At 42.6% G+C, this 19,361-nt stretch overlaps 1 protein-coding gene across 1 annotated transcript; it reads right to left on the reverse strand.

Moving 5' to 3' along the window:
- Nucleotides 1-2,794: 2,794 nt before the first annotated feature.
- On the reverse strand, nucleotides 2,795-12,346 carry ATF3 (activating transcription factor 3). Its single transcript, XM_071426367.1, has 4 exons — nucleotides 12,196-12,346; nucleotides 7,512-7,755; nucleotides 6,505-6,612; nucleotides 2,795-5,715 (listed from the first exon to the last, which is right to left on the reverse strand). Exons 2-4 carry the CDS (start codon nucleotides 7,749-7,751, stop codon nucleotides 5,518-5,520), a joined length of 546 nt encoding a protein of 181 aa, XP_071282468.1. The 5' UTR covers nucleotides 7,752-7,755; nucleotides 12,196-12,346; the 3' UTR covers nucleotides 2,795-5,517.
- Nucleotides 12,347-19,361: the final 7,015 nt, after the last annotated feature.

Raw genomic sequence — 19,361 nt, forward strand, 5'->3', positions numbered from 1 at the left:
AAAATGGCTGCCAAAAAAAAAAAAAAAAAAGAAGAAGAAGAAGAAAAAAGACTGCTTAGGCTAGGACAAGCAGAGTTACTGGGAACAGGGTCAAACAAGAAGTTTTCTTCTTCTAAGTGGTGATAGCCCTATGGAACTTGCTGCCAGAAGTTGCTGCAGATGCTGGTACTGTGGATGAGAATCTGGTCAAAACATTTGACAGGAAGATCTGTGGAAGGGTACTACCTAAGGAATTCATGGAAAGCTTGTGTGACTCACCAGCTGTAAATAGTTGGTGTGGGAAAGCACCCAGGGGAAGCACGCTCACCCTGTTCCTATTCTTCCTTGGACAGCTGCTTTTGATCAGGGCTGTAGGGAGAGAGCTGGGCTGGGTGGGCCCTGGGAGGGGGCTGGGGGGGCTGCCCAGCAGGAATGCAGGAGCTACGTGCTGTGCTAACCTGGGCAGCAGCACCAGAGCCCAGCTGGCTCCGGCTGAGCCAACCCCCAGAGAGCCCATCCAGGGCTGGCACCCACCAGCCTGGGCTGGGATTCCTGCTGTCATCACTGGGTGTGCCCAGCTCTGAGCTAGCTGATATAAAATATTGCTATTCCTCACTGCTCTTTGCTGCCTGGGCATTCCCACCCAGCGGGCATGGTGTGCACCAATTATTTTGGTGGAGTCTACAAATATAAAGATGCTAAATTCTCAGAGGAGGAGAAGTATTCCAGCTTGAACTCTCTCGGTTTGTTTCCATTTTCTCTTTATTCATTTCATAGATCTAATGATTTTTTCTGAGTGTCAGCTCTAGCACACTTACATTGGGGTCTGAAAATCATTAGGTTGGGGGTTTTTTTGTTAATGGATCACTGTCAGCAATAGTAAATATTTGCAGCCAGAACTGATGCTATATATAAGAATAGATTCCAGTGTATTCTCTTTTTAATTGTGATGGCTTTGAAGATCTACCAGCACTGAAAATTAGCAAATAACTATTTTTATCCCTAGAGTCAGCAGTTCTGACTCAGAGTGTCCATTAAGGAAATGAATTTTAAACAACAGGATTCTTAAAAATTATTGTTGCTCATTATCTTAACTACACTTAAAAAGGAATGGCATCTATTATAGAAATGAAAATATTCTATTGGTGTAATTACAAACTAATGAAGACCGTTAGAAAGTAATTATGTTAATTAATATCATTGCACATTTAATCCCGGGATGATTCTCAAGGTCTCCAGCTGGGGGCACTGGGCAAACACGGAAACCTGGCAATGGGCAGCGCGAGTGAGGCTTGCACCCAGACAAGAACTGTGCTGCAGGTGAGGAGGCAGGGAAACCAAAACCACCAAGGAAAATGGATGTGAGGTACAGTCATCACCCTGGATTTGAGAATTTCCTAAGATGAAATACATTTTATTTTCAAAACTCTTTCGTTAGTGACAAACAGTTGTACGCTTTTCATTACTCTTAAATCAATCAGATTCTTTAGCAAATCTATGCCTTTAATCAATAACTTCAAATTCTAATGGACCCAGATAGAAAAGTTATTGTAAATTTCAATTTGTTGCCATTCAGTTTCATTAAACATTTCCAGCCTTGTATAAATCATTGTCTCTACCTACCTTATTAATATTGCTATTTATTCATTTATATCAGGGAAAGAGCTAGAAAAGAAACAGAAGATGCTCCTTGTCATAGTGTGAAGCCCAGCATGTTTTGAGGTCTATATGGGCCTGGAGAGAGAGATTTAGCATCTAGAACAATGCTAAATGCTGAAGAGAAGGTGTGGCATATAATTACTCAAGGAAAACCAAGTATGCTATTAGGAATGTGTCAGAGACCAATGGTGGTTTCATGCTTTCAACTCATACCATTAAAAAAAATTACAAAATGCCAGTTCAGGAAATCATAGCCCTAATTTTGTTGGTAAGGTTCTCTAAACCAGGTCAGGCAGATGATTTTTAAGTTAGCCAATTTAGTGCTGAACTGGGTATTCAAAAGCAGAGTTTGATAGCAGCTATAGGAGAATGCATGAAGGGCTGAATACACTTATGGGGACTGCACAACTGTAAATGGATGGACCAATAAAGAAAGTAAACATTCAACATTGCCAAGCTCAGAGTAGCCTAGATCTTCCTTCCAGATGATATTTTTAACTGGATTTTGCAATAAAGCAATGGATTTCCTGATCCCTGGAGCTCCTGGCCTTCTATCTGGCCTCTGTGTTACAAGTTATGACTGCTTGCAATGGATTGAAGCCAAAAGTTTGTGTCCACATCACCGGCTGTCAAAACACAGGGACTTCTGTCTGGGTGTGTAGATACTCAGTTTTGGAAAAGCAGGAGGGAACATTTTGTTCATGTTTCTCCCTAGACACACCAATACACAGAGACAGAGAAAAAACCAAAGCCCTAATCATGCCAGACTTCCTTAGTGTCTTCCATGTAATTGCAGAAAGCAATCTAGAAATACTAAAGCTTCAGAGTGGCAAAAGCATTAAACTCATTAGGGAACCAGAAAGTTGAAATAACTATCAGGTGGTTGGTTGCAAGGATAGGAAAGGTTTAGGAGTTCTATTTTCTAGTCCTTTAATCTAAGCTCTAGGCCACGAATAAGAAGCCTTGAATTCACAATCAACCTTGCAAAAACAAAATTTTGTTTACACCTTGACAAGCAGTGAACAGTACCAAGATGCTCATTGTTGCAAACCTGTAAAGAATGTTTGCTTTTTAATATCTCAGTGCTGTTTCAAGAGAATGAAGTTGCTCTTGGACCTTGACATGTAGAATGAATTAAATGACACGTGAATAAATATATATTAATTCTTTTTTATTAAAGTATCAAAACAAACTTAAGAATAGAAAACAAACTGCTTTTTAATGCATTTTAAGGGTTCTCCTGAATAAAGTATACTTTGAGAAAACTCATGCAACATACTGTGTAGCTGTTTAAACACTCTTTTCCTGGGCACAGTCAAGTGACCCTGAGTACCATCATTTCCAGAGCAGCGTGCAGGAGCACGCACACACACACACATACAGAAGGAATACAGAGCAGCTATGACTGCACATGTAAAGAAATAAAAATAGATTCTCTTCTGACAATAGTAGTGGTACCATATTAACATTTGGCATGCCGAGTAAATAAGATCAAGCAACAAAAGCATGACGCCTGCGTCACCAGTGATATGGTTAAAGCAACCATACAAATTCCCTAAGGGAGACACATGAATTCTGGCATTACAGTCTCTGTGGTAACACTTTATAACCAATCATGAGACAAACAGCCCTGTCTGCTGGTATTTGAGAGGCAAAAAGCAAAGCCAAAGTGTACGATACCGGGGCGATGCCTTGGCTTTGTATTTCCCCATTACAGAAGTCAAATAATGAACATTGTTTGACAAGTTTATTGTACACACTCCATGTAGATCTGTTGTCTGGTAAATAGTTGGCCCAATTACATGTAGAACTTGCCCTTTAAACCAGAGAAGTTGCCACAGAGGCTCGATACTCTGCTCACAGGACATGGAAAAACTCTCACTGAAGTCAATAGAACCTCCTTCCAATATACAGAAAGATCATGGATTCTTAAGACAAAATTGGACCTAGAATGTCATCTTTGTAATACATTCACTTTTCAGATACATGAAGCACATACCCTTAACACGTGATATAGGACATTACAATATATCCAGATCTTAGGCAATGGTACTAAGTAGTTCTGTTGCAGAATATAACAATCATATGAGGACCAGGTACAATGTGTGATGGACTCATGCGAGACTTGCAGGGTAAGAAGCTCATGGCTGAGGTATCTTCAAGTTTAGCCTTTAGAACAAACACACAACTTCAACACCGCAGAACTGGTGTAAAATATTATGCACTGTAAGCTCCACTTGTACTTTGCTTTGTTTAAATTGTGACATTGAACAGTCAGACACCACAGATGGAGGTACAGAATCTTGGAAGGTACAATATCTGCACCCAATCATTCAGGACACTCAGTGCCTCGTCTTCAAAAAAGATGAAGGATAGTGGTGTCTCAAGTACAACTGGTGAAGTTTAGGAATATATAATATTAAACACCAAGAGATAAAAGTAAAAAGACAGCCCAACACTTGTGTTTTCAGTTTTATCTTGCTCGCAGTATTTATTAGCTCTACTCATTATGATATTAGTGATAAATAAGGATAATACTTTCTTTTACAAAAAAAATTGTAAGGGTATATTTTATAGAAATAAACAATCTGAGAATTTCACAGAAACATCAGAATTTCAACACTCATAGCTCCAACTGTTTTGTCCAGCAGCTCTTCTACCAGTTCAAAAACATCCAAGGTTAGTAGTTAATAAAAAATTAAACAATTATTCACCACATCAAAACTCTTGCCTCCTTTAGATTCTAAGTAACACTTTTGATCGACTGTAGTTGCCACTCAAATGTAAAACAAAAGTAGCTACAATCATAATTTTTCCCTCTGAGTCACCTGGCAAAAGGAAGTAATCCTGACCAGGATGGAAAAATCTTTGCCAAGCTCTTATGCCTGTAAGAGCTATCTGCATGAGCAGACCCACTGACATCCATGCAACCTCTTCTGTGACTGAGGGGTAATAGCATGAATTAAGGCTTGTAGGATTAGATCCTAGATGAATTAAATAAAATTCCTTTTTTCAAGGTTCAGGAGTCTGGGATTCACTCCTGCAGTTCTTTACTTGACCAAAACCTCTATCAATACCCCATGCACAGTTAGTTCCTTCTTTCCAATTCAGTGGGATCAATTCACCAAGTCTGTAAGTGATGGTACAAGCTGCTCTTCAGCAATTCAAGGAAAAATTGAATTGTCCCCAAGGGGTAGTATCTGGGGTGATAGCTCATAAAATACAAGCTAGGCTACCTAGATGTTCTGCAAGGAACTTTTCTTTGTCACACGTACTAGACCCTTCAAATTCAGTCACTGAGATGAGTCACAGAAAAAACCCACATGAGCGTTGTGAAAAAAATGACAAAGCTTGGTTGGAACTACAGGGGGGGTTTTTTGTGTGTGTGTGTGTGTGTTAAGTTAGAATGCAACATTACACATCAGTACATTCTGCCAGAAATCATCCTCCTGGAAATTCAAAAATAGTCAGTCTTCTTTCCCTACCAGCAACAAGGAAGAGCAGTGTCCATCCAGCAGTGCTGTCTGTACCCCGTGCATGGCTGGAAGTCATAGTGTTCTAGCACAAACCTGTGAGTGCAGATACTGTATGCTAGCAGAGCTAAAACTTCAGAAGCTGTTGTCTGTAGCTCCTAGGAACAGCAAGTATGACAGGTGCAAACCCTACATCGGAGGCAGAAGGCTCTTCAGTTTGATTGAGACCAGATCTTCCAAGGGCAAGGATCGCTGTCAAGCCAAAATGATTCTTTCCACTCATGAAAGCAATCTGCCCTTCCTAAAGGCTCTTGACTAATAGAATCCTACACATTATGTCAGACTCCCCCACGGATTCTGGTAGCTGTTAAAAACATTTTAAATATTTCCACGTTTGCCGTATCACTTAACCTTGCAATGTGCCCTCTTTGATCTGTTGAATAAAAAGATTTCTTTCATCTTCAGGTGTCCTCCCGTTCTGTGCACGGACTATGCACGTGGGCCTGTGCAGGTTGAGCATGTATATCAAATGCTGCTTCTCGTTCTTCAGCTCCTCAATCTGGGCTTTCAGCTCTGCATTGATCGTCTCCAGCTTCTCTGATTCCTAGCACAAAGCACACACACAGTTTTACACTGAGAAGTTCAAACAATAAGTCACTGGTTTTTTTCTTATAGTTGTCTTTTATGGGTGGGAAAGCGTATGGCTGGCAGAGAAAGGAATCACATGTACTTAGTGTGCTGTAACGATGAAACTGTACATTCCTCAGTCAGTAATGGCCTGAAAACTAGATTGAGAGTTACCTCATTTGGCCTCTAGAGAACATAATGGAAGTTGAAAAGCAAAATTCAAACTTGTATTCACTTACAGTGACAGATACCCAAAGCATTATTGTTATCTTCTGCAAAATTATTCTGAGCTTTTTGGTTCAAAAATTGACCCAAAATTATCTACGCTGCTTCTTAACTCCCTGGAACATTAGCTCATCTATAAAGCCATGTTAAGCTAGCAAAGTACAAACACAGTTTTTTTTTCCCTGCCCCTAAATATAGGAATATACAGGCCTGTATACCTAGATACAGGCCTGGTGCTACTGAAATACAGTTTTATATCACAGCACAGGAGGGGAAGATGTGACTGGGCTCCTAGGACAGAGAATTCAAGTTTAACATTATCCCCATAGACAAGATTGGTCACTGAAACAGCAATCTCTTTTCACTCCTACCATGCTTTCACTTTATGCCAGTTTCAATCAGGTTTGGATTTAATATATGGCAGGTTTATTTTCCATTTTGGAGGACATCTTTCTGACTTCCTACTATGACAGTACCCTATGCTATCTGTTTGGATCCTGGTAGGATGACAGATTAAGAACAATTCTATCCAGTCACTTACTTTTTGCAAACATTCTGTTTTTTCCTTCTTTTTGTTTCGGCACTTTGCTGCAGCAATTTTATTCCTTTCCCTTCTTCTCTTTTTTCTTTCATCCTCTTCAGGAGAAAACTGTCCCACAAAAACAGATACACACAATCCATAAGATGCTGTAAACAGGAGAACTGTATTTTGATAACTTCCACATTTTTAAAATCAACATAGAGAGTGCTGTCCGTGCTCACACCATGAGTTACATAAAAATGTGATTCTGACCTTGTAAAAGGGCAGGAACTTCATTACAATTGTCAATAAAAACCTGACTGGAGCAGGGTTGTATGTAATCTATATGATGGCTCATTTAAAATCAGTGGTACTCAAAAAACTCACTGAATGTCTCCCTGGGCTCCCACACCTCTGTGTCTCCTCCATTTCCCAGGGAGGAAAAGGAGGAGGGGCACAGGGAGCAGAATGGAGGATGTGTCATGAGTGAGGCAGCCAGAAGTGAGTGAATTAAAGGCAGCACCAAAAAGGGCATACTGTCACACTTCCTTCTGTTTCCTGAGGAAGCTCAGACCAAGGTGTAACTCTTTCCTTAACCAAAGCTATTTCTCCACTTTCAAAGAGCAATGTTTTTCATGGATAGTGTCATCTTTAAGCAAAAACATAGTATGGACATAGCAGGTCCATGCCTTAACCCCCACGGGTTCTGCTGGCCTGTCCTCAGGGAAACAGAACTTCAGCAGTGACTTATTCCAAGTTCAGCCACCACTGGGCAGGGAAACCAGATTAGCACTTGCTCTAAGCACTGTAAAACATTGTCTGTAGTCCATATTTAAAATCAAATATCCAATTATGAGAAATACCAGAGGGTTTGCCTGAAGCACTCAACAGAAAGCCAAGCAGCTGGCTTAAGAGGAAACAAGTATGGTACAGAGGGTTGTCTGTAGTTAATACAGTTAGTGGTCTTGTGGCAAAACTTTGTTAGAGAATTAATCATTCACACCAAAACTCTGTTTAAAGAGCCTTACCTCTGTTTTCAGCATTGATGTTTCAACTGGCCTTTCAGAAACAGTCACTGTGTCCAAAGTGGAAGACATCCTGTGGAACTGACGCTTGTTCTGAATGGCAAACCTCAGTTCCTCCTTCACCAAGGGGGTTAAATTTGTGAAATCATCAAACCCCAGTGACCCTGCAGGGGACAAAGTGGGAACAATTGCGGAGGCGCTGACTTCTAATGCAGATACCTGGCCTGAGTGTTGGACCATCATTTTGCTGAAAGAGAAAAAGAGAGAATATTGATAGTCTTTCAACAACTTTAGAAAGGCAAACAATATCTCTTAGAGATATATTTCATACTGTGAATAATTCTGTAGTTACATTGCTTCAGTCCCCATTCCTAGTCTACCCCAATCTCTCAAAAGAGACAAGAAGTTAAGAATTTGGAACTCAAAAAACCTTCAACTTTATGTTAAGTCAAAGTTAGTATTTAAAAGTAAGAATAGTATCAGCACATGACACAATTTCTAGGTCTTTCTGAAAAAACTTAATATTTAAAAAATTGTGTGCTACTATGTCTACTGTTAAGTTTTAAACTGGTAGTGTGTGGCACATGAGAATCGAGTGAATAGGAAGAGTAAGAAAATAAGAACAAAAATCAGAAAGCAAGTAAGTAGTATTATTATTTAAAGCACAGAAGGAGAGTAAGAGTATCTTCATCTTCAGAGCTATACCACCACAAATTCCAGCCTCAAATGGACAGAGCAAACCTTGTTCTCAGCTACACTTAGCTCAATGAGTTCTACTAGAAGCTGAAGCTTGCTAACCACAACAGGATCTGTCACAAAGTTATCAAACTCAATTTTACACACAGTTGTAAATTTGGCTATAAACCCCTGAAAATATTTAACAATAAGAGCTGACACAAAGGCAAAAATCTCTACATGCTCTGTGGCTCCACAGCACAGGCTGAGTTGGAGGAATTGACTCATGAAAAATGTGAAGCCGTTTTTTCATTCCTTTGCTCTTGTAAAATTCGAAACTGTCCTTATGTGCCCTCTATGAGAGGCTTGAAATTCTTAAATATTTATGGCTGGATCTTCTGCTGACATAAAACAGTGTGATTGAAGAGTCTTTAGGGGAATTATGCAAATGTAAACCGTGGAGAAACCTCATTTCTAATAGATTTCTGAAGAAAACAAACTTATCCAACAGTGCTCTCTACTTTTCTCTTTTTAGTCATTCTTGTTATTTATTTTTAGCCAGTTTTGAAGGGGGAGAGGCCCCATGTGCTCTGTGAAAACTGGTGGCCCCACTGAGGGAGAAAGAGGCAAAACTCAGCAGTCAGTCATCCAAACACAGTGGGTTTGCTGATGCACACATCCCTGCAAGTCACAGCCCATCTCTCACCCAGCAGAGGTGAGATGAGAGGTCTGGAAGAAAACTGAGCACCTTTTGTGTATGGTCCAAGGGACAAAAGGTGCAAATCGACAGGAAAACAGATTGTAATATTTCCCTGGTTCACAAAGTGACTTGTGTTAAATTGGATTTTACTATGTTGGTTTTCTAGCTATCTTTGTTGCAAAGATTTTTGGTTTTGTTGTTGTTGTTTTGGGCTTTTTTTAAAGCGGTATGGATAACTACAGAATGTAATTATCTACTCTGGATTAGAACACAATAATTACAGGAAAGTCAATTGTAATTAACTCGGTGCAGGTAAGCAAACAGCTGCCTCAGGGTAGCAGTGTGGGGAAGCTAAATTTCCACATGGTCAACCCAGAACTGCACAGTTCCCTGTACGTTACTTCTGGAACCCAGCAAGAAATGTTTGGGGTCATGTGCTTGAGAAGAAGATAGAATTTGCTCAGAGATATCTAAAAATACTCTGTAAATCCACACTGGTGCAAATGAGAATAGAACCTGGTTCATCGCTGTGAGGCAAACACAAAAATCAGAGGAGTGTGAATTGCCTGTTGTTGGAAAATATCAGGTCCAACTGCAGTCTTCCTCACTTCTTCTTCACCCAGGGACCACAGAAGAGCTGAACATTTCCCAGAGTCTCAGGGTGAAATCCTGACCCCAGTGAAATCAAAAGGACTTTTTCTGTTGACCTCAATGAGGCCAGGATTTCACCTGTAGTTATTCAAGATGGGGAAATTATTTGGAACAATCTGTTATTCAGAAAGACCTTGGGAAATTTATGTAATTCTCTTCAGAAAGCCCCTGCTCATGAGTCACATTCAAAGTACTGATACAGTTTAATCCTATAATCTCAGAAAGCTAGCAGTTACTCTTTTCCAGCAAGTCAGAAATGGCCCTATTAATTTCCAGCTGAAGTCCTCCCAGTATTATTTACCATTTACCAGCATTTAACCATTCAACTTATTTAAACAGGCTAATTCCAGATGACACTGACCCCCTCACTGCCAGCAGAAATTTCAGTTATTTTCACTGACTCAGTGTCCTTGAATGCTGATGATGGCTTCATTCAACAAAGTTAATTCTGTATAATTCAATCCAACCAGGATTCTTAAAGTAACAATAAAACTGTTTTTCCAGCCTCCAAGATAATTAGTTGGGCTAATAATTTTCAAGCTCTGCTGGTTTATTCAATTATTTTTCAGTTTAGGTGAACTTTTAATTAAGGTCAGCAGCAGCAGCACCAGAGGAAACCAAGAATGTGCCTGAGAAATTGTGTTAATTGTGGATTTCTAGTAGGTAGTGCTAAGTGTACCACAAACACCACCAAAACCCTACTGCAATGGCTTCAGGTGCTCTCACCCCCCTGTCACTAGTGTGTAAAAGAGGAGTGGTCAGGTGCCCAGAGCACGAGAAAGTGTCCTTGACCGTAGGAACTGGCTGCTCTCCTGCCCAGACAGCTCACTGCCCTCCCAATCATCCTGAAATGCAACTCTAATTGCTCCAACAAGGTAGATAGATGTTTGGCAGTTTCTGAGGAACAAATCTGCTTTCAGAAATGTTTTACAAATAGGAAAATTAGATTTTACTATTAAAAAAAAAATGCAACAAGTTGCCCTTCCTTGTCCCAATTTTTGTACAAATTGTCCCTCTGTCCAAAAGCCACACAGAACACTATCTCACTTCCTCTGGGTTTGGGAAGCAGTAGGAATAAGAGTATCAAGCCTTAGAGCGTGATTCCACCGTGGCCTCTCTGATACAATCTCTGTTTACTGCGTTAGACCACGCACATGTCCTGCAGTTGCTGCCACTGGAGGTGCCGAACACTTCTCAGCCCTGCCCTGCTCCCGGCACAGCTTGTTCCCGGGCTCAGTTAATGCTTCATTGCTTTAGCCTTACTTCTGGAATTCTCAACAGTTTTACCCTCCCTATTCAGGTAGGTTCAAACAACTCTATTCATTCGTTCTCCCCCTGCTTTTTGTTTGTTGTTTTGAAGATGATTCTTTTCATCTACAATGAGCTTTTACACCTCCTCTGCCAAGATTTTAAAATCTGAACAGGCTTCCTAGCTGTGCTCTTCCATTATTTAAGGATATGCTTGTTTAATTTTAATATTGAAAGTGACTACTTTCAGTTTTTTTCTTGCTTAACAGCAGATGGCTGACTGTGCTTCTTGGTTTTATTTCTTCATACGAATTCCTTTTCCTCTGCTGCTGATGCAATAAACCTTGATAACCACTGAGGTTAATCTTAAACAGCATTAAGAGCAATTACAGTTCACAACCTCTGTGCACGCTAGTTGACCTTAAGCTTTCTGACATCCCACATCGCTCCCGAAGCATTTTCTCTGCTGCCTTTCAGTTTCTCAAACGCTGTTACTAGGAGGAAAATCGATTTCCAACAGGAAACCCGTTCTCTGAAAGAAGTTGTCCGTTGTGTCACACCTGATTTGCTTAGGCTACAGTTCAGCAACTGATCCACCTCACGCCAAGGAGGGGACACCGGGACCGAAAGGAGAGCGGATATCCCCGGCTGTCACGAGAAGTTCCCGGTCGGTTTACGGGAATATCAGAGATAACTCTGCTCGCGGCAGTGCGGGTGTGTCATGGCCCGGGCTGTCCCGCCGCGGCTCCCCCGCGCCTGTCCCCGCCGTGCCGCCGCCGGCTGCCCCCAGCGCCGGGCGCGGCCGCTCCGCTCGGGCATCCCGGGGCTCCGGGGCTGCTGTGTCCCCGCCGCGGCCGCTCCGCTCGGGCATCCCGGGGCTCCGGGGCTGCTGTGTCCCCGCCGCGGCCGCTCCGCTCGGGCATCCCGGGGCTCCGGGGCTGCTGTGTCCCCGCCGCGGCCGCTCCGCTCGGGCATCCCGGGGCTCCCGGGGCTGCCGTGTCCCCGCCGCGACCGCCACCGCGCGGAGCCGAGCGGCGCTGCCGGCCGGGGACAGCCGGGGCCGGGCGGGCTCCCCCGGCGCTCACATCTGGCGGCAGCCCGGGCAGGGGGTTCCCCCAGATGTGAGCGCCGGCACGGGGCCGGGCGGCCGGGGGGCTCCGGCGGAGCTCGGCGGGGCCGGGGGCTCTCCCGGAGCTCACGGCAGGCGGCGGCACCGCCGCGCCAGACTTCGCCCGGGGCGGCGAAACTTTTGGCGGCGGCGCGGCGCGGGTCCCCCGCGGGCATCCATGCATCCGTCCATCCCTCCATCTATCCCTCCATCCATCCCTCCGCGGCGGGACAGCCTCCCCGAGCTCAGCCCCTCGTCCCGCCGGCTCGGGCAGTCCCGGCCGCCCCTGTCCCGCTCCCACCTACCTTCCTGCCGCCGCCGCCGCTGTCCCGGCAGGAGGGAAGGGGCTCGGCAGCCCCGGCGCGCTGCGGTCCGCGCTGCTCCGCCGCCTCCCGCGGGAGAGCGGCTCCCTCGGCTCCCCGCTCCTCTGCCGCTCGCCCGGGTTGCATCACCCCCCTTTTATAGCCGAGCGGGCAGCGCTGGTATTTACTCTGGCGGCGAGTCCCTGGCTGATGTCATGCTATTAATAGCCTCTCCGAAAGAGAGGGAGGAGGGAAGCGGGCCGGGGCGGTGATGCAAGGCTTCCCCGCCGGCACGGCACGGCTCGGCACGGCACGGAACCGCACGGCACGACAGCACCGCGCCGAGCCGGGCCGGGCCGAGCAGCATCCCTCGGCACCCCGACAGACCCCTTCCCTTCCCTCTTCACCACTCTCCCCTTTATTTATTTATTTATTTTTGTTAAGACTCCGAGAGTTTCTTTCTCCGGGCCATTTTGCTTCTGACAATAAATCAAAGTCCCTCTAGCGACAAAAAACCAAAAACCAAACCAAAAAAAAAAAAAAAAAAAAAAAAAAAGAAAAAAGAAAAAAAGAAGGGAAAAAAGTGGCAATTGTGTATTTTTCGAAAGGACTGAAAAGTGCGATCTTTCTCTAGAGGAAAAAAAATTGTTCATGCCCCCCTCGCCTCCCCCGTTTCTACCATTCTCCCTCCTCCTCTCCCCGCTACTTTAGATGACAGCTAAAAGCTAATTTCACATAAAAGAGAAAGCTTCGGTTTTTCACTCTGAGGAGGAAAGACCCGTTTAATTAAATTATAGAAAGCTAAAAATAGTACTGTTTGGGGTTTTTGTTTGTTTTGTTAGGGTATTTTTAAAAACTTTTCTTAAAACACAGCAGCATGCGATTTCCTTATGATCTCATGAAAAAAACAGGGGATTCCTACAGCAGAGAGGGAAATATGGTTGTGGCTGTAGTAAAGGGGTTTTTGTTTAGTTCTTTTTTCCCCCTCTGGTTTGTTAACAGATAGAAATTACCTTCTAACAGCCTTCAAAATGCTAGAAAATATGGTGTTAAAAAAACCCAAAGCCAAAAACAAAACACCCAAAAAAACCATTTAGATGGGGGAGACACATAAAGCTTATAAGGACAGATGCATGGGATTATCCAGTGAAATAATAATTCATATATAATACATGCAAACTTGCTATTAAGCCAGTCTTCAAGTGTCTGTACTTGACTTGGAAAGACCAGGACATTTCATGTTTGAGTATATTGTAACTAAACCAACATCAAATGTATACCTTCCTATACAAAATGTATATCCCAATCAAGTGCTCCAAATGGTTGATTAATTTTATAATGTTCAATATGCCAGTTTTGATAATAGGCAATAAGTCTTGAGTGGTACATTCTGGGATATTTTAGTTACTATGAGCGTTTTGTCAAGAATACAGATTAGTAGCAGAATAGTAGTTTACAGAATTAGTTGACTAAAGAATAGTAATTTGAAAGTCCCTCTGTATCTCCCTTCTGTGTGCGTATGGTTGTATGGATGTATATGTGTGTATATAGATAGATAGATAGATAGATATAGATATAGATATAGATATAGATATAGATATAATATTGGCCACACAGTCTGGAGTAGTAAACTTAATTTTTTTTTAACGTCCAAGTGCCAGTAACTTTGCAAAATTTCACATTTAGTTTCCTGCTCCCCAAAGCAAAGTACTGATGTGGTGGGAAAGGAAGGAGCCTGGAGCAGTGACGTGGGTTTCCCTCCCGTGGAAGGTGCAGTCGCACCCTGTTCTCTGCAAACAAAGAAGTGCATTTTGTGAGGGCAGCAGAGAACTCCTCTGACCTACCTGGCAGCTCTCCACTTACAGCTCCTGTGAACTGCAAGCTTTTTTTGTTTTTCACACACCTATAGATAAATCATTCTCAGCTCTATCAAAACAAAGTTATTGCTGCATTTTTAGTAATCTAGATAAATCAATGTCAAGTGTAATGCCAGGCAAAAACTTTGCTCTTGAAGGGTCTAGAGCAAGCTTTTTATTTCACCTTGGTACACCCTAATAAGTCTTTTTTACTTCAGAGGCACAATTTTATAATTCATGCTGTGCTCAAGGACAGCTAGCACCGTTTTTCTCAAGCATAGAAGAAGAAAAAAAAAATGCTCTCAAGCAGAAGCCAAATGTGGAAAATTTCTTCCCAAAAGATTGTTGGTTGGAAAATTTTAAGCACTGTGGAAATGTGTTAGCAACCTCGGTTTTAGTGGCCAAGAACAGGTGCCTGCTGCAATTATGACAGAAATTTAGCAACTGTCTGTCCTTATTTATTTAGGTAGCTGTATCAGAAGTGGGAATGTGTTTAGAGTATTTTCAGCTAAACAGAGCAGTGTTGCAGAATAATGGGAAAAAAAGCAGCTCTCTCCTTCCATGTGGGTAGAAATACCTTGGAAATCCAAGTGTTGTTATCCAGTTGTGGATGGTCACTGACATCTGCTTGTTTGCTACACAGTGCTGGTCCCATTACTGCCCATGAGCTGCAGCCAGCACTGAAATCTGACAGCAAAGCAGTTGTGTTCATTCTTGCACTTCTCCTGAAGTGAGGCAGCTCCTCCCTGCAAAGCAAACAGAGAAACTGTTCCTGTGCATGTTTGAGATTAGGCCACTGAAACATGTCCTGGCTTGAAACTCTTCAGTGAAAAAAGAAAATGAAACCACAGTGAAAAATAAACCCAGCTCCACTGTGTCATATAGGTTTTATCCAGATCCCTTTTGAAACCAAAGTTTAGTTAATCTCAGTTGGATCACATCCCAGTTAAAAAAATTAAATTAAAAATTAAGAAGGAAGTTAAAGTAACACCCAGTACAGCCACCAGATGCTCTGATGTTTTTGCCAGTTTAATTTTCTATCTCATAAAATATCTTTCATTTGCCTCCCCCTGAACATTTACCAGTCCTTTTCCAAACCAGGTCTCTCTTTCCTCACAAACTGCAGGGGACAGATCCCCTGCAACAGCATTTTTTGGACAGAAGTAACATCCATGTTCTAAACTTCTGTTTCCCTTAAGCCAGGTACACAGCCCATCACTCAGACTGATGGGTACTGGGTTCTTTTCCCTCTGCAGAGAAATCAGCCTGAATACCACCCCATGGTGTGGTCCTTGCAGCCCTCCTGCAGTCTCCAGTGAGGAGAAAAGAATTCTTTCCTACACCTCTTTCTTGACCAAGTCCTGCCTCCACATCCCTTGACACTACTTCACACACTGTGGATATTTGGTTAAAATGAAAATATGTCTTATTACTAAAAAGAGCTACAGACACCATCAGACAGAGGAACAGACCCCCAGTCTCACAGCAGAAGCTTTCTCCTGTCCTAACATTTATGCTACTGCAGGACATCAGTCAGAGCAACACAAATAAAATCTCCATGTCCCATCCAGATCCTGTGTTGGTTTCTGGTCACACAGTTCCATTAAACCTGTTCAGTCTGATGAAAATATAATGAGATGTAAATAAATCAAATGTGTAGTGATAACATGAGTAAAACCTGCCTCTCTGTGTGTTTTGTGGCTTGAATTGTGTAAAGTTTTGAAATTACTGTAACCCTGACAAGACAAATCTTTCCCTGCCCAGCACATATAAGAGAAATAGGTTTCCATAATTCAGAGTTATCATGTGGTAAAATCTGGACAGAATCGGGTTTTCTGACTCTGCCTGAAATATTCCTCTCTACTTCTGTGATGGCAACTAACCTTCATCATAGTTTTTGCTATGTGGTACATTCAGGTCTGAATCTATGTGGCAGGACTCCCCTGTTCACCAAAACATGCACTAATTTTGAGATGATTTTCCCATCTGACTGGACTAACACCAGGGGTGAAACTTGGGACTAGTTTTTCCAGCATGTGGGTTGGTACTGCTGGAACCATGGGAGCAGTCAGCAGCAGAAGGAGCAGCAGCCACCCCCACCCAGCCCAGAGTTTTTCAGCAGCTGCCTGGGGACTCTTTGAGCATCCGTGGGCTGCTTCCAAGGCTTTCTCCAAAAAGTGAATGAAAAACCTCCAAGCCTACAGTAGCAGGGACAAAATTCACTCTGCAAGGGTTGGATCTCTATGGACCTAAAAGGTCCAAAAATGGGAGTTAAAAGTCATAGGGTTAGAGAACTGAATCTCACTGAGAATGTATGGCAAACCCTGCCACTCTCTTACATTTAATACCTCTCAAGCAGATGAGCAGATGAATATATGTTTTGTGGAGGGAAATAGGTGCTCTGTTTTAACAGCTTTTATTCTTTAACACAGAAGATAAAATCATTTTGCTCTTTGTTTTTCTCTCCACAGCTTACCTTTCTTTCCTTACTGCCTTCTCCATCACAATCCCTCTAAATCCATTTACTCTTCATTTATTCTCTCCTTTTAAAATCCCATTCCCCGGTCTCTTTTGCTTTGTTTCCATAAGTTACATTTCCCATTTCTTTAAAACAGCAGCTTCTCCTTTTATTTTGCCACTTCCTTGTTTCCACTCTTCTCACTTCTCTCTTTTCCCTCCCTGTATCCCTGGATTTCATCATTCCCCTTTTTTCTGTTCCTTTTTTCCTAGAATTTTTTTTCCCATTGATCCTTCTGGTTCTGCCTGGAAGCTTCCTAAATTTAAATGAGTAATTTTTAATTTCTCTTTTGCTTTCTGTCATTTTCATTTTTGCTTCTCCCTTAATGAGATGAAGGCACTGACAACAAAATTACCATTGGGTGCAACATGTACATTTCAGGACCGGATTCTGGGGCACAACATTACCACGGATTTTAGTGCAACTTTACTAAATTAAAGTTCCAGAAGGTTGTCAGTCATTGTTATAGGCAGGGTTTCAGAAGTGTGGGATGGAGGTGCAAGTTCTACAAACATCCATTCTCTCTAAGTGAGACACAGCTCTGACACTGGCCCAGCCAAGTATATCTTTAGTTCCCTTTGCTGAAAGTTTTCAAGGCTTTTTTTTATTAGATGGACTTTGTGCACCAGCTGACAAGCTGGCCAAGCACAATAACCTGCAATTACAATTTGTTCTCTTTGGATACTTCCAGGCAATAAACAACAAGAAATATAGGTCCCACAAATGGAAGAAACACATCTTAAACCAGACTGAATATAGCAAACTCCTTGGCTTCACTGAACAGGCAGAAGGACAGGTCAGGTATATTAACTGCCCTCAAGCAAGTGCAAATTGTGTCTCCTAAAGTGCCTTTATAGTCCCTTCCATTCCATGGCAAGAAAACTGCTTGTTCACAGATCCTGCCCTTCCTCTCCCTCTCCACCTTGACAAAGCATCCCAGATTTCATTTGAGATCAGTTACAGGCTCATTCTAAACTTCATCAATGTCTTCACACGTAAAGAAATGATCACTAATGAAAGTATTAAGACCTGATCCAACTGTTAATTACGTCAATGGAAAGATTCCCATTGACTTCAGTGAGAGATAAATTTAGCACCCAGGGACTATGAAAAATCAGCATTTAGTCACACTGGTTGTCAGCATACAAAACTCCTCTCCTGAAGTAACCTGGAAGAAAGTGTAGGAATTATTTCCTGAAGGTGTATGCTTCCCTTGGGTGGACTAATGTAATTATGGTTTGTGTCCTTGTTGTCTTCCAGGTGAACACCAAGGATGAGAGGAAGTAAGAGAGAGAATATATCTATTTTTACTGTGCTAAGTTACAAGCATTTTTGACACATTATGGAATTAATCATGCTGATGCACACAAACACAAACACACACACACACATATACCCCCTATAAAATCCAGCTCTTCCTATTGATTGTCCCTGGAACTGTGTACATATGTAAAGAATACTCTGGAATTTAATATCATTTATAACACTTTAAACAGCTCTTCTCATCTGTCTGGTAAATATGTAAATTACAATTTGTCATAATAATTACACATGAACATTTTTAATTATTAAACACTGATTCCTACACAAATACCATTTCAAATAAAAGCACTGTATGGCACAGATTGCAACCTACAGAAGACAGAAACAAGGCTGCCACTGCAGCTTTCACTGTGCTTATCATTTGTCCTCTCACCTACTTCACATGTGCCTTGCCATGAAAGGAGCACATGAATGATCATAACGTTCATTCAGCCTCTTATCTTCCTTGCTTTGCTTTTTTGGCTTTGACTGTACAGTAACTTGCCCAGATAATGAGAACAAAGTGTAAATAAAATTAAACCAATAGAGCTGCACGCAGCTTTAAATGAGACTGCCCTGACTGCAGTCACAAAAGCAACCCCTGAACCCAAACCCTGGTGGCTCTGTGGGCATGTGAGGCTGCTGCTGAGGCAGCCCCAGCAACAGGGGAAGATGTGGGGTGCCCCTACACCCACCTGGGCTTCCCAAGAGATGCCAGTCCAGTGGGGAATGCTACCCATGGTGGGGTAGGGTCCACCTTCTCTGCAGTGACTCTCAGAAGCAGAATAGTTGGAGAGAGAGAAAAGCAGACTGCAGGATGCCCCTGGTGCAGGGCATGTCCTCAGCACAGGGCTGAAAAGTCAGGCACCATCTGGTTCCCTGTCTAATCGGCTCGAAACCCCAGGGCAGGAGAGCTTGAGTGGGAGACATGCAGAGTGAGAGTCCCCAGGCAGCACAGGTATCAGAGCGTGCTGAGATCACTTCTCCTCAGAAAGAGGAGGCACAAGTTTCACCCCACACAGCCAGATGAGAGAACCTAACTCAGGTCTGTCTCTCCAGATCCAGTGTTCTTGCTGATGGGGTTTTTTTTATTTTTTTAAAAGCCAAGCCCAAGTTTAGAAGGAAAGTTTGGGGCCATGAATGTCCTGATTCACAGCACATTGCTGGTTAGATGACTCCACATTGCAGGTTAGATAGTTATTCCCCAGTTATTCCCCAGTGGGGAAGAAATGGGAATTTATTTTCACCATGCACAGCCTCCTCCTGTGGAGCTGGGCTTTAGTCCTGCACTGGAAATAACATCAGGATAGCTGGGAAATGAGAGGGCTCCTTATTCACCATCTTTGTGAAATAACCTGATGATCTTCCTTTTGTTCTGTCTCCCAGTTTGCTGAAATGGATAATGTTTTATGCTTTAGGGTAAAGTAGCTGAGATTCCCAAATGGATATAATGGATAAGGCTGCTGTATTTTATTTTAATTTCTAATTTTAAT

Source organism: Agelaius tricolor, unplaced genomic scaffold, assembly GCF_023055355.1.
Source record: "Agelaius tricolor isolate 1412-34295 unplaced genomic scaffold, bAgeTri1.0.p SCAF_1, whole genome shotgun sequence".
NCBI lineage: Eukaryota > Metazoa > Chordata > Aves > Passeriformes > Icteridae > Agelaius > Agelaius tricolor.

Coding starts and splice junctions, on each gene's coding strand:
- ATF3 (XM_071426367.1), bottom strand. CDS start 7,751: ATGATGGTCCAACACTCAGGCCAGGTATCTGCATTAGAAGTCAGCGCC. Junction 6,613..7,511: donor CATCAATGCTGAAAACAGAG/GTAAGGCTCTTT, acceptor TTTGTGGGACAG/TTTTCTCCTGAAGAGGATGA. Junction 5,716..6,504: donor AAACAGAATGTTTGCAAAAA/GTAAGTGACTGG, acceptor GCTTTGTGCTAG/GAATCAGAGAAGCTGGAGAC.